Source organism: Thunnus thynnus, chromosome 7, assembly GCF_963924715.1.
Source record: "Thunnus thynnus chromosome 7, fThuThy2.1, whole genome shotgun sequence".
Lineage (NCBI taxonomy): Eukaryota > Metazoa > Chordata > Actinopteri > Scombriformes > Scombridae > Thunnus > Thunnus thynnus.
The window spans coordinates 10523736-10549465 of NC_089523.1; the positions used below are offsets into that span (position 1 = coordinate 10523736).

General features: G+C 40.1%; 1 protein-coding gene across 4 annotated transcripts in view; it reads left to right on the forward strand.

The window, feature by feature from the left end:
- The window catches only part of ets1 (v-ets avian erythroblastosis virus E26 oncogene homolog 1), a 37332-nt gene extending 23157 nt beyond the window's left edge, over positions 1–14175 (forward strand). For 3 of the 4 annotated variants that reach the window (XM_067594263.1, XM_067594267.1, XM_067594265.1), the window contains 7 exons: positions 1763–1882; positions 2703–2903; positions 3229–3306; positions 3779–4024; positions 5355–5615; positions 10313–10431; positions 10859–14175. In XM_067594263.1, coding sequence (XP_067450364.1) covers positions 1763–1882; positions 2703–2903; positions 3229–3306; positions 3779–4024; positions 5355–5615; positions 10313–10431; positions 10859–11074 — 1241 coding nt within the window. In that variant the 3' untranslated portion in view covers positions 11075–14175. The remainder of the gene's footprint in view (positions 1–1762; positions 1883–2702; positions 2904–3228; positions 3307–3778; positions 4025–5354; positions 5616–10312; positions 10432–10858) is intronic. The other variant, XM_067594264.1, reaches the window with a different exon arrangement.
- Positions 14176–25730: the final 11555 nt, after the last annotated feature.

Below are 25730 nucleotides of genomic sequence, written 5' to 3' on the forward strand. Positions count from 1 at the left end.
TGTCTTCAGTCTGTTGCAGGGTTTTTTTCTCTAGAGAGAGAAAAAGAGGGGGAAAAAAAGTCAAAGACAGAAAAAAGAAAATGGGAGACCTAATTTTACAAACAGCCAGACAGACATTGGTTACATGGGCGAAGGAGGGACAGCTGCTGTGCATTCCAGACGAGGTCGAGACGTCAGTGAGTGGTGAAAACAAGCATGAACTGTACGTTGCCCCAGTGTACTGCTGGCAGATAAAACCACCAGCCAGTGGAGATGCCAGAACATCTGGGTTCGACGAATGGTGGTGCTGCGAGCAGAGTGACACAACTTTTCCTCACCACTAGTTTGCCTTCCAGCCAAGTCTCCTGTGATCTGGTTTTTAACGATTTTAATTGACATGCAATCAGTACAGACAGGAAGGACGAGCTAAAAACAAAGACATGCTGCAAATATTTTATGCTGATTTGAACTCATGATTTAACCTGCTGAGCCCCCAATATATCCTATTGTGGTCTATTAAAATTTTACTTAAAACACTTTACCCCCCAAGCTGATCAGACAAGATAATATCTTTATGTCATACTGAAGATTTTAACAAATCATGATATATGTCTGTCTTTCTTGTGTAGGCGCTTTGTGGGCGCTTTGCAGATTGAATGATAAAGACACGCTAGTTAATTGGAACTCTATAGAGACTTTTTGTGTCTATTTACAAGTCATTTGTTGAGTCTTGGCCCGATTAGTTTTTAGCAGTCTATTCTAGTAGTAGTGGCCTAGGGGTCTTTCCCCTTCTTCCCTCATCATCTCCCTCCTTTGTCCCCTTATCCCACACTTCTGTAGCCTGGTCAATCTAATTAGATAAGTGCGAGTCATCAGGCACTGTTTAAAGCCATCAAAGGGAGTTCTGTTCCCTACTGGGTGCCCACTGGCTGTGAGTAGAGAACAGTAAGCCTAGTGTGCGACCGAGACCCTCGAGACAGCCCACCCCCAGCTCTCCTAGCCACCCGCCAGCAGCCATGGTGACATCATCACCTCATCGCTCGACCCTTGACCTCTCTCAATGTTTGACCCCATGCTTGGTCTGGTGACAGTAGGCCCACTGTGTAGGGGTAACATGGTAGGAGGGCTGGAAGGGGTCATGGTGTCACTGATGGGCACCAGGCGCTGCACTCCCACCCAGGATGTGTGGGTTGGAGAGAGATGGTGTTTGCAAAATTTGCAAATAAACGTGTGTGTTTATTTTAATGCAGAGTGTTAGATGAATGGGATTTTCCATAGGACCCTGCTGAAATACCAGAAACCGTATGACATTTTCTGAACTGTCCCAACTCATCTTGCCCTCAATCCAACAGAGTGACGGCTCTTGTTTAAATAGATTGAATCTGATGCGGAGACAGTGTCTGTCTAGACGGGATGTAATTGTTAAGTGGTGTTGTTGATCACGGTCAGATACAACTGTGTTGATTTTGTTTGAGTAAGTATGTGTGTGTGTGTGTGTGTGTGTGTGTGTGTGTGTGTGTGTGTGTGTGTGTGTGTGTGTGTAATTGAGCCACACAAGTCTCTCTTTCCCGCCCTCTCTCTGTCTCAACTAAATTTTCCATTTAGTAAACTTCATTGGCATGAAATACAATACAGGATGCATTGCCGTGGCTTGGGTTGTCAATAATAATTAAAGCAGTATATGACGTTAGCATATGAGTAATTAAAATCCCACATGGTACAGATAACGCTATTTCTCAAAATAATATCATAATCATTGTTCTTTGTCATTCTTGATTTGCAGATCCAGAGTGTGGAGATGTCCCCCTACTAACTCCTGGAAGTAAAGAGATGATGTCCCAGGCTCTGAAGGCCACCTTCAGTGGCTTCACCAAGGAGCAGCAGCGGCTGGGTATTCCCAAAGGTAAGACTGTTAGCTGCTTGTATTCTCATTAGTCCCAGTTAACATCTTCATTGAGGAAATTACCTACATCTTATCAGTAAAGCATAAGCACTCAAAACCACCACAGCTTGTCACATGTTAGGCATGCACATTCATCAGATCCCTCCACAAGACATTTCTTAGAAGGATTCACTGAAAACCAAGAGACACCCAGTTATTTTAGAAATGGCTTACATTACATACATTTCAGTCCAGGCAGACTGACTGACTGCAGCGTCCACAGAATGTAGACACAAAGACAGACAGTAAAATAATGAGTTAGCTTCCTAAATTGAGGCCGACCGCAGAGCCTCTTCATGCTCTTTGGAAACAGCAGGACTTTCAGTATCTGTTTGTGTTATCGTGCTTTATCTGCAAACTATGGTTTTGGCTTGTCATTACCACAGCTGTCTACATCCACTGCTGCCTCCCTGTTTGCTTTTGATTGACTAGTTATGGGCAGGTATATTTACCACAAAGGAGGTTCGAGAGAAGTGAGCGGAATAACCAAAGATCTAGATTGGTTCGCATTGAAACCAGAGCATAATATGTATGTATGCATAGAAATATGATCTGTAGTTCATAGTGCTAGAGCCAGAAAAAGGGGAAATGTAATCTGAATGGTCACAAGTTGATATGAATGTTTGAATTAATGTGTATGTGTCGTATATGCAGCAAGGAGAGTAAATGCACCTTTTATATATACTTTATGTATACTATACTATGAGTGACTTTAAACAAAATAATTGGCATACAGATGTAAAGAGTGAATATAACAATAACCAATTTTGATCCTCTTCAGATCCCAGACAGTGGACAGAGAACAATGTAGCTGAGTGGCTAACGTGGACAGTGAACGAGTTCAGTCTGAAGAATGTTGACTTTGACAAATTCTGCATGAATGGAGCCACCCTGTGTGCGATGGGGAAGGAACGCTTCCTGGACTTAGCACCTGACTTTGTGGGTGACATCCTTTGGGAACATTTAGAAATGCTTCAAAAAGGTAAGGCTACATTGATCTAAAGACAAGTTAATATATAGAGATGTTCTGAGTATTATGTATTATAAGATGGTTTGGAGTAGAGACAAAGAGACTTTTTTTTTTTTCTCACTTACTGTATGTGAGAAAAACCTGTACCACACAGGGTGATATCATTACTTGCACCAATTTAGGACTCTGTAGGCATTTGCTATAGTAACAAGAGCCAAACGGGAAGAAACAATTTAGCTCAGGCCATTAATTTTTGATAATGCTGGATGCAGTTACATGATACATGAAATCAATGACGAGGTCACTGACGCTCATTCTCTATCTATTTTTCATGAAGAGGATACAAAGCATTACCCCATCAATGGACTGACCTCCAACTTCCAGGAATCCCGTTATACCTCAGACTACTTTGTCAGTAAGTACTCATCACACCCATTGTCAATCACTGCATAATAGCACAAGATACATGCTTAGAATATGCATGGAAATGCGAAAAGAGGAGTGATTTAGTGTTGTGAATAAAAGAGAATTTAATGTTAGAAAAATGGATCCTTTCTTATTGCACATGATAAAATGATTAAACATTTTTTTGATATGGATCCCCAGTACAGCTGTGCAGCTGTGTAGCTGTAAATACCAGCCATATTTCATAAGAAATAATATTGCATCATGTTTTGCCAAGATTACGTACATGTCTAACCTTGCCTAAAATGTGCAAGATTCATCTAATGCACTCAGGACTATTCACACACTAAGGTTTTTGGGTAGCACTTCAACACAAGAGGGATAAAGACTCCGCTCTCTTAAGATTGATCTACCTTCTCTGTTTTGCTCCTCGCTTTCCTGCTCTGCCTTCTATCTACACATATTCCCCTTTGTGTCTCCAGGCTATGGTGTTGAGCATGCTCAGTGTGTCCCTCCTTCTGAATACTCAGAGCCCGGCTTCATCACAGAGTCCTACCAGACGCTTCATCCCATCAGCTCAGAAGAATTGCTGACGCTCAAATATGAGAGTGAATACCCTGCTGTCATCCTACGGGACACACCCCTCAACCCCCTGCAAGCGGACTACTTCTCTGTCAAGCAGGAGGTGGTATCCCCTGACAACATGTGTGTGGGACGCCTCAGCAGAGGTGAGAGGTCACACTTCAGATGTGAGAAACATATTTGAGATTAAAGCATAGAGAGAGACCATTGCAGTGAATTTCTGTTGCACTCAATAGTTTGGATTGAGCGCTTGATAAATGTGTCCACGAGTGCATGTGTGAGTGTGTGTAAATGTTAAGTGTTTCTGTGGGTGTTTGCGTGTGTGTGATTGTGCTGAAGCTACCAGAATCTTGTCATGCCACATCAGTGTGCATGTATTAGAAGAGAAGAAAAACAGGGCCTCTGGTTGGTTTGTGGTTCAAGCAAACCCGCCTCATACACTCTAGACTGGGTTTGGAAAGAAAAAAAAACTCAATTGTTTTTGTCAGAGTGATACACGAACAAAGCCACAACGAATTCTCTTCTTACCGCCTGTCCTTTATGTAAAATAGTTCAAGTGGTGTAACCTTCAAGAATTTTTTTTTTTCTCTCTCGTTTGTCTTGGCCTCTTTTCCTCGACTCAACCTTAAACTTCTGGGTAAGGAGATAGAGGTGTCATCCTCAGTTAGCAAGCGTGGGGTTTTCTCATGAAGCTGTTTGCTTTTCTGAATGCTTAGGCTTGTTTTCTCTCCCAGTGATAGTTTGCAGAGGAATTAGCAGCATGGTTTACATTTATAGCCATAAAGCTAGGATTTTCTTCTCACAAATCCCCAGCTGCATAAATGAATAGCATGTGCCATGTACACTATACAAACCTCCCTCCAGTGCTTTAGGCATTTGCCTGCAAGGTATGAGGTCCAATCCTCATGCATCACACATACCAAGCTTTTCAGCATTGCATTGTGCTCTCTCAACATGGGAAAGTATTTTGTAGCACAACTGATATCCACATGTGGCTTCAATTTCAGCAGTTGAAGATTTCAGCATCAATCGAGGCGCTGCATTATCTGTCATTTGTTAATGACTCACCATTGAAAGGCTCCTCTTATCTTTCCCAAGGCCAAAAATAGCAAGGCAATTTGTGTGATTGTCTTCCATTTAAAATCAAATCCAAATGGTGGTTGTACAAGTGAAATTAGGTGTGAAATGGAGAGATTCATGGCACCATAGAGAACAATATAACTTAGTGAGAAGGAACTTAATTTACTCCCAAGGTGTTTTTATGTCACTATCAGAAATATAGCTTCATTTTCAGAGGCCCAATACCAATTTAAATTCTTATGCATTTAAGTGTATATATTGAAAAACAGTTACACGTCCATTCTTCAAAACAAATTCAGACTTTGTTACATTTTTAATTGTGATGGGCTTTTAAATTTACAAATTACAGGTTGCTGCTTTGTAATAACTCAATTTCTCTTTCCTCTTTCCTCTCAGGTAAGCTCGGCGGCCAGGACTCCTTTGAGAGCATTGAGAGCTTTGAGAGCTGTGACCGGTTGACCCAGTCATGGAGCAGCCAGTCTTCATTCAGCAGCCTGCAGCGGGTACCTTCATATGACAGTTTTGACTCAGAAGACTACCCCACCGCCTTGCACGGCCACAAGCCTAAGGGCACCTTCAAAGACTATGTGAGGGAGCGCTCAGACCTCAGCAAGGATAAACCTGTCATCCCAGCTGCAGCACTGGCAGGATACACAGGTAAAAGGTCTAAAGGTCATAGTTTATACATTAGAATTTTGTATAGATTCCTACCTTGAAAAGTGCTACAGCATTTTATAGACCTTTCACATTGCAGTCATTTTTAAAATGTCACATATTTCAAGCGCAGGGTAGCCAATAACATCAATCATAGACATGTTCCATTTAGGTCTGCCAGTAAGCCTGCATGCATATACTAAGGCCCTGACACTGGTACACCTAAAAAAACATACAGACATGTAGAACTATACTAAACTACACATACTGTATGCTACCAAGCCTGAGTCTAACTAAACTGCACTGGCAAGAAAAAAAAAAGGAACCATTTCAACAGACCTGATCTAGAGTAGAACGTGATAAGGGTTTAAGCTCTTCATTAAAAGAATTATATTAGAGATTTTGTTCATGTCTTGTTTTTCTACCTTCAAAAGAAGACATTTTCTGACATCCAACCTTGGACATTATGAAAAAAGATAACAAGACAAAACAAAAAAGTAGACTACAAAATTAATCTCGTCTTTTCACAGAATGTATTGCAAAACCAGATTGAGGTTGGAGCAAATCAAAAAAATTTTAATACTGTGAGCATCACAAACAAAATTGAATTTCCAAGGATGGCAGAAGTCTCAGCAGTGGATGTCTCAAAATCAGGGCAAATAAAAGCCAAACTATTAGTTGCTTTGCTACTTTTTATCTTTTTTTTTGTAATTTGGGTGAAATTTTCTCACAAGGTGTATGATTTCATTCCTACCACCAGTTCTATAAGGACTAGAATTCAGTGCAGCTGTAACACACTTGTTGATGCTTTGCAAAAGCCCCAGATATGGGGGTGCCTTAATGGTTTTTAGACGAAAAAAAACAAAAAAAAACACCTTTTACCCAAGCAGCCCGAGTCATGCACATTACAGGAAACAAAATAGATTTTGCTCGTACACTCTTCTTTTTCTTCTGTATTCTCTCTCTCCCTCTATCTTTCTTTCTCTCTTCTGTTCTGTCTTCACTTCTCATCTACCTTCTTGTTATCTGCAGCCCGCATCTCAACCTATTTTTTCCAGGTCGTCCTAGCAACGGTGGTGAAACATAGAAATTACGCCTGCCCCTGCACATAACACCAGAGTGAAATTATCTCTTCATCTCACGAGGCATCTTCATACTTGAACATGCTCAAAGAGCTGGTTTATGTATGTTCTCCAAGTTCAATGAGATGTGGAGATATATTCACATGCTCCTCTAAAGCAAATGCACTATTTTAGAGTCTGTCATGGTTTATGTTCTGAAAAAGGTGCATAAAAAAAAGTGTGTTACTACATTTAACAGTTTACCAGGATGTCTGCTAACACTGAGCCATAAATGCTTCATCTATAATTATACGAGCATAGGAAATGGATATAAATAACTTTAAAGCTTTTCTGAAATTGTGCAAACTGCATCCCAATGTTAGTTAACTTTTCTACACATGAAGAGGATACTTTCCAAGTCATGCATTGCATAAGAAAATAAATATTAAGTAGTTCAAGTTGAGCCTGCATTGCCGCCTGAAAACTGGATTATAAAGAGGTTTAAACGGTTACAGAGTAGACACTGAATCGCTCCAAAGTGTTTGGGACTTTCTCCACTGTGTTTAAATTATAGTCACAAGGCTGCAAGATTGCCAGCATTGGAGAAGGGGAAGTCCAAGCAAATTTCTCAACGTCACTAACAATGCATACATCAGATCTCAATAGACTGTCCCAAAGTTGGTATGCACAAGTTAATTGGTCATCTGTATGGTTATTAGTTCAAAAGACGCGTATAGAACAATGAGTCATTCATTCGTAATGATGTTGGAAAGATGTTGTAATGTACATAATCGAATAATGAAGAGTAAGACTAAGAGTCTAAAAGCCCCTCTAGTGACCATTAGAAGCAGTGACGCTCCCTGACTAGACCAACAGACTAAAATGCAGAAGATAATATATCATGCAAACATATTATGGTTCCATCGCCCTTGATGAATTCTCTTTGACAGAAATCACAGTGTTCTATCAAATTGTGAACCTAACCATGTGGAAATATCTTATTCCACCACCTTTGCAAATGTACATCCAGGCAAACAGTCCAGATTCATGCAGTCCTAAAATTCTGACTCCATTTACCGCTTCAATCTGACATCTGAAGTATCAGTTATTATGTCAGGACAGATGACTCCGAAGAGCTCATGTGTGAAAGCCTGGCGAGTGTTTCCAGCCTAATGCATAGTAATGTATTCTCACTGAGGGGAATGTGCTTTTCTCTGAGCTTTTACACAATGGGAAAGGGAAAGATGGAAAAAAAATCATGCTTAAACACCTCGATTTTTCTGAAAGAGAAGAATGTCAGGCAGCCTACTCTTGTCCTAGCTGTTATTAGGAACAGTGTAAGGAGAGTGTAGGCCCTCAAAGGTGGAAGCATTTTATGAGTGTAGAAGTACTGTATGCGCATGCCCGTGTAGGTACGTGTAGGTGTAGGGAGAGGGAGAGGGCGAGCAAAAGAGAAAAACCTCAACCTAAAAAAAGAAGAAATCAAACCTCAAAATAAAGAAAGAGGTTTTTGTAAAATTCCAAATCGATGTTTATGACAGCTTGACAGTTTGCTCTGCATGGCTTCCTGTCCCAGTCACGGGGTGACAGGTGACACTTGTAGCGAGGACAGGGAGCCTGATAAGGCTGCAGAGAGATAAGTAAAGCTCCATTTGTCATCTCCGTGGTTTCCTGTGACAATTCATCATTTATACTTCAGCCTACAGTAACACTAAGCAGCCTTACAACGTGGTGAACTCAGTCTATATCATAAAACTTTGGTGTTTTATTTGCATCGCCACTTGTTATCAAATAATTAGTTAAGTGACAAAAAGTAAATCAGGGGTAATTTTGAGAATTTATTGTTTTCAAGTTCTTCATGAAGTTAAAATATTTGCTGGTTCCCCCTTTTCAAATATAAGAATCACAATTCAAATACTTGTATGTTCAACTTAAGATGCTGTATGAGTTTGGTCTCTGGTATCCCTTTGGTATTTGTCATTACTTTTTACATTTCATAGACTAACTTTTATAGAAACCATAGATTCAATGATAATCAGTAGTTGCAGCTTCAATCACCACCCTGCTTTCTTGCTTTAGCTGCATATGCTCAAGACTCATTTAGCATGCCAGGGGTCAGAGACTAAAGGCTGCTGTGAATGTGACCCCCCCACCCAACCCACCATTTTGGCACACTGTATGCTTATTCAATGAGGCCCATTGTGCATGGAGACTTGTAACATATTTTTGGAAACTTTTTTTTTTTTTTTTTTGTGTAAAGGGGTCGCCTACATTCTGGCGTGAGAGCACAGGGGGCTGGTAAACGGGCACGCTGTTACAGTAGCAGACTTTTGGAATGCGAGTCAAAGCTCTCTGTCTGAAAGAGACCCAGTGTTGCAACCATGTATTTTCCAAAGTCGGGGAGGCTGTTGTCAGGCACCTTCTCCAATCCTAACAGGAGTAAAGAGGGCTCAGAAACACGATTTCAAGAGTACAGCCCACGCATCTGTTTCCCTGAAAGCTTTTGTTTGTGTTGTATAAGGGTACATTTGGTTTTCTGAGGCACTCGACTGAGGTGACTTTTGCTTAGCTTCAGTTTTGCTGAGGCGGTGTGCTGCATAGGCAGGTGTGATTTCAACATGCGAGCCTCAAAAGTGGGTGGGTTAGTGCATATGCTGAAAAACCACAAGATCAAAGTGTACTGCAGTGAATCTAGCTCAGAAACAAAACCAGCCTTTTTTGGTGTTGTTCTGCTTTCCCTCCTTTTTCCACAAGATGTAATAAGTTGTTGTAATAGCACTGAAGTTCAGTTTTAACTGCTTATTATATTAGTCTTTATTTATCAAATAATACATTCCACTATAATATTATAGATGACTTAACAACCCCTCTCAGTCTCACACAGACACACACAGTCTGTATTCAAGTCCCAGAGATGTTACTGAAGTCTAAAGGCAGCCCCTCTTATTTTAAACTAGTGATTTCATCAGTGTGGAACTCATACAGACACAGACTCTAGATTCACATACTGCACAGGGCAACTGGCAGACAAGGGAATACATGATGAATGGGACTGTTGTATTTAGGAGGACATTTGGTTCCACTGCTGTACTTCAGTCTGACCCAGATTAGAAGGTTTACTTTGTCTTTCTTCGGACCTAAATGAATAATTGGCATGAATATTTAACACTTTTATACATAGCAGAAGTATAGAGGAGCATATTCCTCCTTTGGACTTGGGTTGTAGTTTTGCTTTTCAAATATCTTCAATCTCCTCTTCATCTTTGCAGCACATAAACAGAAATTCTGCATGGCTCTAATGTGCCTCACTGCTCTAAACTCTGTTATGCTCATACTGTATGTCACATACCACTCTGTGAACCGCTTAAGCTGCATTTAGCATTAACATACATTAGATGAAATGCAATATTATATGTAATAGAGTATTGTGGAGCAGTAAACAAAAAATAAGACTGCAGAACATGAGAGCACTCCCTGAATCTGGATCTCTTTGCCCTAAAGTCACACTTTGCTAATTAAATCCTCACACAGCGTCTACACCAACAACAATGTGTTTTCTCAGTCTAAATAGCTCTTCTTAAAAACCACATCGTCTCTTTCTCCCTCTCTCTCTCTCTCTCTCTTCCATCTGTTCTGCAGGCAGCGGCCCCATCCAGCTGTGGCAGTTTCTCCTGGAGCTGCTGACCGACAAGTCTTGCCAGTCCTTCATCAGCTGGACAGGCGACGGCTGGGAGTTCAAGCTTTCTGACCCAGATGAGGTGAGAGGTTGTGACCCCGCTGCTCACTGGCACACGTGCTGGGGGGTCCTAAGTAGTTAGCCAGATGAACAAGATGTCTTCTTACTTTGTAAACAGATTGCATGCCTTGTTTGGCTCAATTACTACTTTTGGAAAGGTTAGATTGGCTTGGTTTTACAAATGTAGTGTTTTAGTTCAAAATAACTTAAAGATACCAAAAACCAAAGTAGTGTTCTTTGCTATTAAAAAAAAATAGATGATGGCATTCTCTGAGTTGTTGCTGTTTTGCAAGCATGTATTGATGCAAATGAATGTACTAAATTAGGTGACCAGATTAAATTAAGCTTCAAGAATGGTTGGTTAATTTGAAACTAAATGAATTAGTTGTTTGTAGTTTCTCAGTTGTGAATGGCACATAGTAACCATCTTATTCCTTGTTTTGTTTTAGGTTGCTCGGAGGTGGGGCAAGAGGAAAAACAAGCCCAAGATGAACTATGAGAAGCTGAGCCGTGGCCTGCGCTACTACTATGACAAGAATATCATCCACAAGACATCAGGGAAACGCTATGTCTACCGCTTTGTCTGTGACTTAAAAAGCCTGCTGGGGTACACTCCTGAGGAGCTGCATGCAATGTTGGACGTTAAGCCTGATACGGACGAGTGAAATCAAAGATGAAAAAGAAGGTGAAGACAAAAGTTAAGAAGCCACGTGGACTGGGGCTCATAAAGTGGTCTTAACTGTTTGATAGAGTCGGTAAACCATTTTTTTGGGGACCAAAAATGTTTTTAATGACTAACTGTGGTCTTTGTCATCTTTGAAGCTCTTGTCTCTCAGACCATGTTTTAAAAGAAGGCACAAGCCAAAAGCCTGTATTCATACCCTGTTGCATTTGAGATGTGTGTGGGCATGTGTGTGTGAGCGTGCGCATGTGTGTGTGAGCGTGCGTATGTGTGATATATACCGGTATTATTTAGCAGCTCGAGGCAGATGGAGTGCTATCAGGTAGAGTTCAGGTTCCATTCTGCCTAAGTAGCACAGTGGTGAGACAAGAGGAGACAGAAAGTCAAGAGAGAGGAAGAGAAAATAAAATGATTGTCGGGGTAAACGGTGGGGTAAGCGTGGAAAGTTCCCTCTAAGAAAATGGTTGCCAAAATGTAAAAACTGAACTGAGGAAGGTATAATGTCATATTTACATACTGTACATGCTCACTGTTTCTCTTTTGCAAGGAAAGAGTTTTCAGCTTGGACCAAAAAGCGTCATTTATAGTCTGTTGTTTGAGGAGCGTATGCTTGTGCCAGTATTATATTATTGATGTTGAAAACACCCAATGTAAACCTACCAGGCATATATTGGAAAGAGTATTTTTCTTATGTTGTCAATGAAGGTATTACAGTGGAACCAAACATTAGATGCCAAGTTTAATTGTTCTGTTATCTAGGAAGCCTTAAACTGAAATGTACTGATTCGTTATCAGACAACACTATAGACTCTGGCCCTGTGCTTATATGGTGTGAGGACCCACTGAGATCACTCATACCAAGAGTATCTGATAGACAGACAACTGAAAGTAGCCGTTGCTTTTGAAACTGACGCTTTCACCTTTACGTACATGTTTGCCACCTTGTTAGAGACACACATATTGTGACTGAAACTTATGCATTTTTGCATATACCACCAGTATTAGCAAACTGTAGACAATCTTTGTGGGGAAATTCAGGAGTCCTTGGTAAGAGTTGTTTAATGTGCAGATTAGAAGTATAATTTGTCAATTCACTGTCCATGTTAGCGTTGCTTTAGAAGTGTTTGAATAGTCTTCTGTCTGTCTGTCTGTACAATAAAATCACAAGTGAAGTAATTGAGGGAGGGATTTTTACCAAATCCTAAGAATGTCAGAGAGGTTTTTTTTTTTTTTTTCATCACGCAGTAGACGATGGATGCAGTATTTTGTGAAGGTACAGTGCAGGAAAAAGGGAAAGGCAATAGAAAAATGTTGACTTCAGAGAGAGAATCGGAAGCTGTATGTGACAGATGGAAGTAACTGAAAGAAAATGTTGATGCTGCAAGTGAGGATCGCTTGTGAGATCTGACAGAGAATGACTGACAGAAATGATTCAAGCTGGCACTGTTTGGAGGTTTGCATTATGTGTTGTGTACTGAGGACTTTGTTTGCCACTGCCATCGAGGTTTGTTCCAGCTCTCAGCTGAAACACCATCACAAATGGAGACCTATTAGGACTAGTGGTAGTCATTTAATTTTTATGTTTCTGTGTTGCCTATCTATGGACAAGATCATTTTCAGCTCATAGTGAGTAACCTATGTATGATTCCACCCTTATATGTGCAGTTTGCTCAGAATACATGCATAAAGATTCACTGGTTTTGTATGAGCAAATTGGCAGCAGTTTCCTCCCAACAGTGGGAACAGTGTCTGTACACTGGCCTTATGGGAAATGCCAAAGTCGAATATCATCTTAGAATACAATGTTATTGTTTACAGTGGCTGAATGTTACCCATATGGATGAAAATAGCTTTTGAGATGTCTATTTGTACAGATTGTATTTCATAATGCTTTATTGAGACCCAGATTACACAAATAAGCAAGAGACAAAGCAGGAATAATAACCAAAACCCATGTGAGGTCTTTGGCCACGGTGCTTTGGGTATCGTCCACAACGTTAGAAGACAGGGACCAGAATTCTCTCACATTCTTTGGAAAGTGTTGACTTTTCTTTTATCTTTTGTTAATACATTGGAAGCACACAGCTTTAGGACAAAAAGAAACGCCTTTCGTTGATAGGGGTTTCCCACTGATTGTGAGAAGAGATACTGTGTATGTTCATAATGTTAAATTGGTAACAAGCTTGTCAATCATCATCATCTAGCAGTGACTCGCAAACCCTCACCCATGCTTTTCATCCAACACAGATAATTGGATCTTCAACAAATTAATTTGTCATAAGCTGCACTGTACTTTCATTCTTTTCTGCACATTGATGTCATGGTTTCAAAACACTGTTATTTGTATTGTTCAGGTTCTTTTTTTTTTCTGATGTCAGTGTTTTATGTTAGAGAGAGCTTTACAGATTTTTAAACATACTTGTAATGGTTGACAATGCCCTGGAAAAAAAGTTTTTGTTCTCAACACAAGGTCACACAATAGTGTCAGTACGGTTGGCTTCAAAAGATCGACGCGCTAAGAGTAAACATTCTGTTACCTAAAATGTTAATATTTTGAAAATTATTTTGTCTATTGTTAAATGTCACAGATCACAATCTACTGCAGGATTTATGTATTAAGGAACCTTTGTTGGGCAAGTGTATACAGTACATACCAATAGTTTGTGGCATATGCATATCTCAGAATGGATTCAGAAGGAAAACCATTTTTGTTTTATGTTTTTTGTATATTTTATAGTGTCTCTGTATTTTTGTTATGAGATCATTTTTATTGTATTTAGTTCACAAACATTTGAATATTTTTCAATAATTTATATTTTATAAAAGACAAGAGACGCAGACAGCTGGTGCTTTCATGGGAATTTAAAGGTAGCGCAGGACAAAATAATGTAGCGATTATTTTTTTTTTTGTTGTTGTTTTTTTTATTCTTTTTTTACATAGAAAATAGACCTGTCTGCTAGAGAAAAAAGGCTGATGCTGGCCCATCAATGATTTCTGCTGGAAAGGTTTTATAAACTGTAGCTTCTATTTCTAAAATGTACTTAATGTACTTCAAAATGTTATAAAATATATGTGAACAAAGATTTCATAATTGTGTGTGTTGTTGGTGTTTTGATCCACAATAATATACTATTATTAGTACTATTATAACATGCTATTATTATATATTATTTACTTTACTATATTAATTTAGTATTATGAACATTATTGTTGTTAGTTTCACTGTTCTGTATGGCAACATAGTGCTGTTTTGTTTCTATACTGCAGGAAAACTCATTAAGAGTCATATACAGTGTGCATTAAATATTAAAGATAGATAGATAGAATGAATGATTGGTTCTGCAATACTTCCTAACTCAAAGTGGCACAGGCTGTGTCAGATTGTTCATACAAATCTGCCCTTTGTTCCAATCAACACATTCTGGTCCTTCAAAGGAGGCCTAGGTTTCCTTTGAAATGCAAGCGGGCCATGGTGTGTCCCAGTTTAACGAGTACGTCCCACGCGCACTGATGAGGTGACGTCAAAACAGAACCAGCACACTGGGGCCCATTCATGTGCTTGTAACCCCGGGCTCATATAAATTCCACTGTAGATAGAAAACATACAGGGCTGTGGCCTGTTGCCCCAAACAGCACAGCTGTTTGGCCCTGGTGCAGCAGTCTAGCAATAAGGCCAAAATACAGGTCCAGTAGAACAGGCTGATTTTCAGTTTCAGAAAATGTCAGCCTGAATGTAGAAACAAAATGAAATGCACATCAGAGCATGTTACAGAAAGACACTATTTAAGAATGTGTATTTAAGGTGGAACAAATTAAAATAAATGACAAATGTAATTATTACACTGTTCATGGAAATATAAAAATGACAGTGATGCTGATCAAAAAAGACACATACTATGTAAATTAGTTGAATGTACCACACATACATGAATGATTTCACATACTTCAGCCCACAGCTAACTCCACAATAGAGCTGTCTTCTGTCAAAATCAGACCCATATACTCCTGTTGGACCTGTTGGTGGTGTTCTTGGCAGAGGGCAGGCTGAGGTTACCCAGGTGGTTTTTCTCCTGTTCCACCTCCCTCACTCTTACTGGGCTGATGATCCAGACCAGACGGGACCGCTAGGCAGGTTTTTAAATACTTGCCCGGACAGTGCACATTCCAACAGACCTGGAACAGAATCCAAACAATTATGATACCACTCATACCTGCTTATTTCACATCCAAACCCAGACACACAGCTGGCTCACACAGATATATTCTGCCCATTTACCCCCCCCTCCCGCGCCTCATCTAAAGACAGCTTCCACTGATCTAAAGTGACATTTTAAAGTGAAAGACAGCAGAGAGAGAGACGTAAAGAAAAGAGGAAGTCTGTGCAGAGAGTGAGAACTGTCACGCATGGCAGTCTCAGAAAGATGTCGGATGATTTCTGCCTCTCACCTCCTGTCGTCAGCAGCTTAGAGCTCTCTTGACACTGGAGTACGGCTCGTTTGTCAGATTTCAAACCTAAATATTTATCTAAAGGGTCTTACCATGCTACATCTGTCTCCTGCATGTAGTCTTAACATGAGTTAGAAAAGACAGGGAGGGAGCTTAAATAATGCACTGGTGTAGCCATGAAATTGGGAAATATTTGGGGTGGCCATATTAATAACACTATTCCAACAAAAACTTAAACCTCTGAAGAGGATTTATTAGGTGAAATCAATAACTCACTGTAACTACCCTCTAGATTTATCTTATCAGTGCATGGAAGGATGTGTATTTCCTAGTACAGGATTTGGTGCATCAAGATGATTCGGTCTGTCTGTCTGCACCTGGTCTGTCTGAGTTCACCATACTGGCATGCAACCCATTTTAAGAAAAACCCATTATCACATTAACAGTGCAATGTGGGATATATGCAAGTACTGTGAATGCACTGCTTGAACTGCTTCTTTTTCACATCTACTTCTCCAACACCACTCATGGCTATATTCACTCTACAACCATATCATTAAAGAAGAGATCAGGGGTTAGTATACTGTGTCTACTTCTTAAATTACAACTATACTACTGCAGTATAGGAAGCCAGAAACATGATGGGGTTGCTTTACAAAAAATCAGAGGCACTTTAAGACACTGATGGGTCAAATCACAGTTGTCCATACTACGGAGAGCAAAATGACAGAGTTTTGAGTTAATGCAACATGTATTTTAGGGCAGTCTTGTGTGGGAGTGCAAAATATGAGATGAGGCAATGGAAACTGATTTATAAATGATGACTGACCACTGCAGCACAGCAAACTGTCTCTGTGATTGAAGGTCTGGGATAAGTACCAGTTATTATTTTTTTTCTCTATCTAATTACTCATCCTTTTATCAAGCTGACAGCACTATTTAACACCATTAAAATATTTCGAGCTCAGTAGCAGAGCTTTCTGACGCGCTTTACTGCTTTCAAGAAATGCACACAACACATTCCTTGCCTTGGATTTAGTCTTAATTAGTAGCATAACATTCAAATGAAATAATAGGCAGCACTGCAGCTGAGCCAAATTACAAAACCAGTCGTAGCAAATACAAAATACTAAATTGAAAACATGCGGCAGCTAGCAACACTAAGTTTTGTGGTCCTGACAGTAATTTGCAGTAGATTTAGTAAATCTGTCCCCATATCTCTTAAACCAGTCACACTCATCAGGGGTGGTGAATCGTACCAGAGGAAACTGCTTTTATGGTGAAACTAATGTGTCTGTACACCATAAATCCCCACAGAAAGTTACATAAATCCCCATATGAGAATGTTACAGTACATGTGTATGTCATCTAAGTGAATTATAAAGATCAGTGCAGCAGAACTGGTATTTTAATGACATTGAAGTAAAACTTGACCACCCATTGACTCCAAAGGAAATATTGTATTGGTATTTTTAGTAAATTTTTAAGTCATGAATATTACACAGTCTAGATGTCATTACAACATTGCAACATCCCTGTCAGCTCTTAGCTTCAGTCATGATGTTTATACGTCTACAGTCTTCAGATTTAAGACCTTCTGCTATGATGGAGTAAACACAACTATATCTATCTTCACTGCCTTAAATTAACTTCTTCTTCATAGATAGAGAATCCCTGTGACGCACAAAAGACCAGCTCAGTGGTTCCATTACGCAGAGAAGTTGTGAAATATGACCAATGTGTCCCTGAGGGCCCCCATCCATGGCCCAACTTAAGACACAGTTGCCTGGGGATATATCCATGTCCTATTGTCCTTCATGGTTGGGTTGACTTAGGCCAATATGTCCAGGGACTACCATAAACAGAGTTACATCCAGCGTGTCCTCCCAAATATGACCCTTCTCATGGTTTCTGGAGAGACAGCCAACCAGACAGAGAGTTTAGTGTTGATAAAGGTGAATAATTTGCCTATGGATCTGATCTATTGCCAACCTCAGAATTTAGACACACATACACTGGGCAGTGCACCATATATCACAGAAAGTGTTATCTTAGGGCTTTTTACACAGATTGAAAAACAAATTAATCAAATCGGACCGCTGCATCAAAAGCCATGCAAGTGGCCAAGCTTTTGAGAGATTATTAGCTACTTTGGGGAAGCTATACTTTGATATCAACACTCTCAACGCAGCTGCATCTTCAACTCTACACATGTCCATGAATTGGTAGCAGTGTGCGCTCTGCAGCCCCGTTTATTCATTTCACATCAAGACACACCAGCACAACTTAACTGTGAATAGATTATAGATTCAATGATTAGATTAATAGATTAAATGATGGTGCAGAATTATGCTCAGAATTGAGAGTCTGATGCCCAAACTCACTCAGACAAAAGTCTCTCTTTTCTAGACTGAAACATCACTTGTCTTGGGTAAAAGTAATTTTTAATCTTAAAGTTGTAATCCTTAATATTTCAGTCCTGATTGAATTGGCAACACCCATGATTACTGGTAGTAACAATAAGTGGGAGTTAACACAACAGCAAATACTCTTTCAGTTACTACTATGTCTAGAAATACAACAGATGAGCATCCTGTTGCTGTTTCTGTTTACAGTACAGCTACATTTTAACACGTTTTAATTAAGATGGAGAGAAATAAGCAGTCAACACCATGGCTGAGCATTTCCGCTTTGAAACTGCACTGTACCAAGAACAATCTCATAAACACAGATTCAGTCATGCAAGATTTCCTATGTCACAAATCTAAGGAACCAATCATTAATAATTAAAGATAATTATATGCAGAGTCTATATCCTTGGGTTTTCCTAAGGAGGAAGACTCAAGGTGGTAGACTCTTGGCTAATTAGCATATTGCTGTTAAAGCCAAGTTTCCGTCAGCCAAGTTTCCAGTTGCACTGGTCGTGTTATCTGCACACTTAGTCACGTTAAGAGAAGAGTCCCTAACACTCTTTACACCATAACTGGGAGCTAGAGAAGCCACTGCACTGTCGCGCGCCTCCATGAATTTATTCGCATATTCATAGATTCTGGAATTTTTAATGAGGGAGAAGGAGTAGATGTCATTTTAAGGATTTGAAAGTGGTAGTTATACTTGTTTTGTGGAAAAACCATATCAGACACACATAACTGTTGCAAGCAGAGTATTTTTATATGTCTTAATACATGTCTGGAGAGGATCTTTAAGAAACAGCAAATGTCTGATGTTGTTTATGATAACTTTCTTATTAAACCCGATACCAAATAAATATAATGGAGACATTTTCCCAAACCTACAATGGCTGTCACAGATTAAAAAAAGGTGTCTTCCCTTGCTATATCACCTATGCTCTTAAGGTTTGTCACACACTCTAAACCTCTCCTGTTCTTCCCCTCCTCTCATTCATTGTATTGTTGTGGCTGAGATGTGTTGAACCACATGTCTTGGCAGGTGTGGTGACTGTATTATCCAGGCTTATGAAGGGCAGATCCAGGCCATCCCCTGCTTTAGCTGGTAATTTGCATTTTTATTGCCGTTGTCGCATCCTCAGTTAATACACCATTGACTCCCAGAGCCACCCCTGGACCTAACGGCATCACCTTGCTATCCCACCTGAAATGAGAGTGCCTGCTGGCCTCCGGATCTGCATTGGCTGAAGCTCAGGTACCAGTCGACCTGGCATTCTGGGACGGAAATGGAGTGTCCTCTCATGTTAATGTGGACTTTCCATTAGGAAAGATGATTGATTTGTGCTGTGCTGTTGCTGTGAATAGGCAATAGACTGGCACAATAAAAGAGTGAGATGGGGCTTTGTGTGCAGGTGAGGCCGTATGTGAACTAGAGTGTGACTGAATCAAGGAGCTGATGATGGGAGGAGAGGAGAGGTGAGATGAGAGGGGGGTTTGGAGATGGAGACGAAGAGAGATGAGAGATGGAATGAAAGGTTGAATATAGAGAGGGCGAAGGGGGGGAAAGAGGAGTGGAGGGATGGGTAGAGTGGTGGGAGATGGCAAAGGTGTGGAAGCTCTCAACTGCATTCATTTCAAACGTCTTCTTCAAACTAGATGAAAGAACACAGCAGAAAGGAGAGGGGTCTTAAAGTCAACTTTCTTTTCTTACAAAAGATTATTCTTAGGGTTTCTATTGTGAGGCAATTGAATAACTAACCACTTGAAAGCCATTCTATTTGAAATTTATGGGTCTATATGCATAGCTGGGGCATTCAGAAACTTTATAGTGTATGTACAAGCATTAGGATAGAGAAAGAGAGGGAGGGGGAGTTCAGCTGGATTAAAACAGGTTTTGGTCACTGTCCAGTTGAACAAGCAAATGTTTTCGCTTTTCTTTTACTGTGAGTCGACTGGGATTCAGCAACTTTCCCAGGACATCTGCTCCCAACGCCCACGCTTGAATCTTCATCCAATAGGAGTGCTTCTTACACCCCTAAGACCAGCAGTTGCTGTGCAGTGATTGGTTGCCCGGGCCAGGGCCCAGAAAGGGAAGGCTGAGCCCTGAGAATTTTCCGAAACATTTTCTTCTCTGTCTTGGCTTTCGCCAACATCTGCTTCCAATCAACGTTAGTGAAAAGACCACTTCTCTTTCTCCCTGCTGTCTGGGTTACACACACACTCAAACACACACACACACACACCAGACAACCTTTTTCATAGAGCTTTCTTGTTGTAAGCGTCATCGTGAGCAACATTAAACATGCATTTTTAAAAATATTTTACAGACTTCATTCAAGTACTTTTCTAAATGTTGTCTTTATAATATGGTTTTTATTCTGTTTCTTTATAGGTGACAGACTCACACTCAGTTATGAACATCTGACTGCAAAGAATGATATGTCATTATTCATGAATCAGTCTGACTGAACTGAATGACAGCAACAAGATCAGAAACTGGTAAAGAGAAAACTATTTTCACACAAACACACACATTAACCAACCTTATGACTGCTGCCATCAGCACTTCATCCCACCCTTTTCATGAGAAAGTAGTACTAAGGGTCAACTTTCTTGACCACAAGCGTCAGTTTCTGCTGTTCTTTCTGACTTTATTTCTCTCTTTCATTCACAGCTCGGCCCTCCTGTGTGGTCATTACTGTTGCTCTTATTGCGTGACTTTCAACTACAACAAGTCAACAAACTGTAGAAAACCCAGCTTATTATAGCAGGTACTTTCCACAGATATTCAGAAATAAGCATGGTGATTCACTGTAGCCAAAGAGAAACACACAATGTAAGCAGCAGTTACTCCAGTTCTTAGCAATAGCTCGCTATTATCAGTAAGGCTGACTGTGTTGTTTCTGCCAGCAAACTGCTTAATAGGCTTTGGCCCCCACAGCTAAACAATCATGGGAGAAATAACTTGGAGGTTATGAGGTTGGTCAAGTGAAATGTTGGAGTTATTACTAACAGTTCTCTGCTACAGCTGGACCAAACTGTAGAGGCTCCCCCAACAAATCTTTCTCACAGGCAACAATAAAAAAAAAAAAAGTAAAGTGGAATTGAATACTACTGAGCTTCCAGGATATTTTGAATTACACAATACCCATAACCGCTATTCTTATGGTGTTGAAAACCACATTTTAAACTTGTTCCTAATGAACAAACAGTGTCCTCTAGAGTAGATAAAGATATTACTAGTGGCTGCCTAGTTTTGAGCTTCCTTCCCATTGACCTTTGACCCTTAACACCATTGGTTTTGTGGTCCTGCTCCTGCTGAGCAAGGCCTGATTTACAGCGCAGTAGTGCTGCCTGGTCTTCAGGAGTAATCCTGGGTCAAACCGAGCTAATAAATCTATAGTGTGCCACTCCAAGAGAGGGTCAGACCAACCTTAAGATTGCAGCACAGGATTTATGGAAAGTGTATTTTATTTCCTTCATTCTTTGTCTTTGTTTCTTTCTTTCTCTTAGTTTTTTTTTTTTTGGCTTTCAACATTTTACATGACATCTGCTACAGCATCCAAACAATCTCTGTAAATTCTATATTACATTGTTGTGGGGATAGTTTTCAGAGTATATTTCACACATACATGTTAAAACAAAACTGTGGGAGTGAGTGGGGTTAGACTACCACTTTTAACCAATAACAATACATGTAAAATCAGCCAAGCATTTACAGAGAAGAAATGCCAGTCAAAACTAATAACACAATTGTGTAAGGAGAGCTCTTATGTCTAAGCAGACTGCTCTCCCTCCATAGAATTTCATATAATCATGCCAATTACGAATCATAATTCCACTCAGTAACTCACTTGCAATTACATTTGCCCATACCAGCCTTTTTGCAAGTGGCTACAGAAAGATTGAAAAGGTTAAAGATGGAGGAAACATGGATACAAAAGAATAAATGGATAAGTGAGAGCTTGAGATGATGAGCGAGGGAAAAAGATTAACCCTGTGGGTAAAGAAAAATCAGTGAACATCATCAGATGTAAATCAACAGCCCAGACTCCACTCTTCACCTTTATTTGTTATATGTTTGTATGTTGTTGGAGTAAAGATGTATTATCTTCATCTACTGTACTTGGAAATATACACTTTTACATACACTTTTGTTTATTGTTTTTCACATCTTTCACTCTAGGCACAGTCACTCTTTAGTTACACCAAAGTAGATATTAGCAATGTAAAACTTAAGAGTGTCTTTGCAATTTATTTGGATCTTTTGGTATTCTCAGTGGCGCTGCCCTTTCCCCCCTCAGTCTGTGCATGCTGCTCACTGCAGGTTGCCTGCTCACTGCAGTCTGCATGACACTTGTCCGGCTTAACTCTCTGTTTCAGTTGCTTCTTTGACACGGCTCGCTGGGCCCTGCACATCAAACACAAAACACAGAGATATGAAATATTATCTGTGCAAACATGGCTAAGTAAGCTGTACAGCGGATAGGGAGGAGGCTATGAACAGCTCAGCATATCTCAGCACCTGTTAGCAGTGACTCATTAGAACTGGCTGAAGATATGCTTCATGACATGTTGCCTGTTCTGCTTTGGCTTACCTTAAGGAACAGATGACTCAGTAAACTCTCCATACAGATGAGCTCAATATAAGATCACTTTTGTTGTATATTTTTTACAAGATAAATTTGAAAGATATCAAAGGTTGGACTAAGGGATTAATAGTTTTGGTTATGAGCAAAATTCCCCAGTTGTCAAGTCAACTCTTCCTGCTTAGAAGACTAGAGAGCTACTAAATATTTTGTACCCATGAGAGATTAAGACCAACCCCTTCTACAAAGCCTGCAGTGAGTAAAGTAAGCTGTTCCAACCTTTAGCACTTCAGAGGTTAAAGTTTTGTGGGAAAGGACAGAAACACCCGGGGTTTGTGTGAAGGCACATGTATACAACATGAATGAACTATTTTTGTTGCAATAACACAGTGAATACATTTACTCAGTCTTGAGCCATGAGCTATAACAGCATAGAGTAGAGGAAGGGAGGGAGAAGTGAGAAGGGCAGCTCCCCTGGCACTCAGGGAGAAGGCCACTGAGACCAGAGGAGTCATCAGAGAAGTGAACAGGTCACCAGGGGGTGTCTTGAAAAAATGATAAGTGTATAAAAGAAAGTTCAATGTTCTCTGGTCATACGCAAGAGTTTTACTCGTAAATTATGAGTATTATTTCCAAGTAAATAGGCTGATTACATTTCAGTGAATGATTTGGAACTATTGCAAAACCACAATAAACTACTAGAAGTTAATGTTGCACTTTGACTAAACCTCAGTCATACTTTCATTTTTGGATGGGTGATGTGAGACCAAAGGGGCTGAAGAGCTCCAGCACCTAGGCTGAAGTGTAGCAGGTGTGTCACAGAGCTTACCTGTGCTGCACCAAGGTCAGCTCCACCCCACCGAAAACACCAACTCCTGACTTAACTACCATCCTAAACCGTATCGGGCTGTGGAAAGACATAGTCCAGTGATATCACGTCATTTTCCAAGACTTAAGCTTCTCGTCTCCGGAAATGTGTTTGTGTTTGGCAACTGAGGGGGACTCAAGAGGTCCGGAGGACAAAAGTAGCCAGTCTGTGATTTTATATAGAGAGCTCCTGGGAATCATGGGTAAAAGGCATGTTTTAATTTGAACTGAATTTATCTTGGAAAAGCCAGAGTATAGTAATCATCTGTGACTTTGATTTTAAGATCACAAATAGAGATTTAATTACATGAAAGGCCTCTCAACATTTTATGAAATAATATGTTCCTTAAAAACTCTAATTTGTGTTCACTACATAATGATTGTTTTCCACCTCAAAGGAACCTTCCCATCACCTTACCCAAAGTAAGAATAAAGAGAATTAAATTCTTATACAATTCTCATATAATTCACTTTTATTGCAAAACATGAGACCTGAGTTTCAGAGTCTGTTTTCTTAAATGTTATGATTAAAAGCTGTGTTTTTCTTTATTTTATTGTGTGTGCAGTAATGTTCTCCTGCTGTGTAAACTGGAAGTTCTTAAGTCTTCTTCTGTGTGTTTATGCTAAACACACTATGTTAAGTTTCAAAATTAAACCAAAAAAAAAGACATAAAATGAGCAAATTTGTCTGCTTTCTAAGTACTGTTCAGGTATAATGTAAGCAGTATCGGCATAATATTTCTCCCCTAATCATAACCACAGGACCACATCATCACCGTATTTTTAAACGAGCAGTGAATATCCTGGAAACCCACAGAGTCAATAACAGCTCACCTATATTTACATAAAATGCTGTAAAAACTTGCTGCGGTTGCTATGTAATCATGTGTTTACTGTGACTGTGCAACAGTGATAGTTTTTTCCACAATAAAACAATCTGTGTGATCACATCCCCTTTTTTCTCACAGTGTGAGAGAGAATAAAGTCATATGATGATGTGCCAAGAAGCTCTTGCTCACATAACCACAAACCATTCCCCAATGCCCCACCCCACATACAAACACACACACACATACAATCTGCTTACGCTGCCTCCCCCCAGACTCTGACAGTGCACGTACCTCACAAGATCCAAGATGAAACTTGGGGGGAAAAAAAAACAACTGTAAAAGAATGAAGACGGGTTTCTCCTGGCTGTCTTCCCCAGCTTACTTGCCTCAGTCAGTGTAAACAGGGTTCTCCTTGCTGACTCATAGCTCATGTAAAGCAGGCACAGGGTGGTCTGGTGCCAACTAGCCACCACTTTTCCAAGACAATGAGACTTAAATATGACAAGAGAAAAATATAATGCCATGTTTAGCATGAAGCGGGTAGAGGGGGAGCGTGGGGGAAAGGGAGGGAGGATAGTGGCTTTCACACGCTGCGGAGGAGACAAGCGCTCCTCAGGTCACAGAGTTTCCCATACAAAGATCCGCTCCCTCGCATATGGACACTGAATCAGTGCAAAAGGTTGGCTGGAAAAGTATAAAGCTCTCAGCTTAGAGAGGGGTGTGCATGTGAACATACATAGCACTGATGATTTATGCTTCTTTGTGTATTTTGTGAAAAATCATTGCACTTGGAACTTCAGAGAAGTTTAGCTCTCCTTGATGTGCTCTGCTCACATGAAAACATTGTGACAGAGGAGGTGTAAGCTGTGGAGCAAGCCTCATTCCCATGGCAAGCACTACTGCTGGAGACATGCAAGGATCTTAAAATGAAAATGCTCTCTAAGCCTAGATGATGGTCTGTGATCTCTCTTTATTTCTCTCTTTCCTCATATTTTGGCACTCTTATCCTCTGCAACGGTGTGAAGTTTTTTTTTTTATCTGTGCATGTGCTCGTGTGCGCTTGTGTTTGGCTTGTTTTAGGATTTGACATTACGCAGATCCTCCTGCTCTTTATCAGTTTAACACACAGGGACTAGCAGGAGATTACTCACCAAGCCACCATACAGTCCTTCTTGTTCCACACGGACACTGTGTAATCTGTAATTCTCGAATTTTAGTCATGAAACTGGATAAGAGTCATTACACTTAATACAGTTATCATAGTAATGATTATAACAGCTGCATGTTTCAAAAGCAGTAAAAAAAAAAGGAAAACAAACAAAAACTGATACCAGAGATTCAAAGCTGGAAAACAACTGATGAAACAATGTCAATCAATAGCCTTCTCGTGTCTGTTTCTGGCAAGCCAAACAGATATTTAAACAGATCTTTTTAAGTGGCAACAAGAAGTCACGTCTCACTGGCGCAATTCAACCTCTCTGACTCCCACTGCAACTTG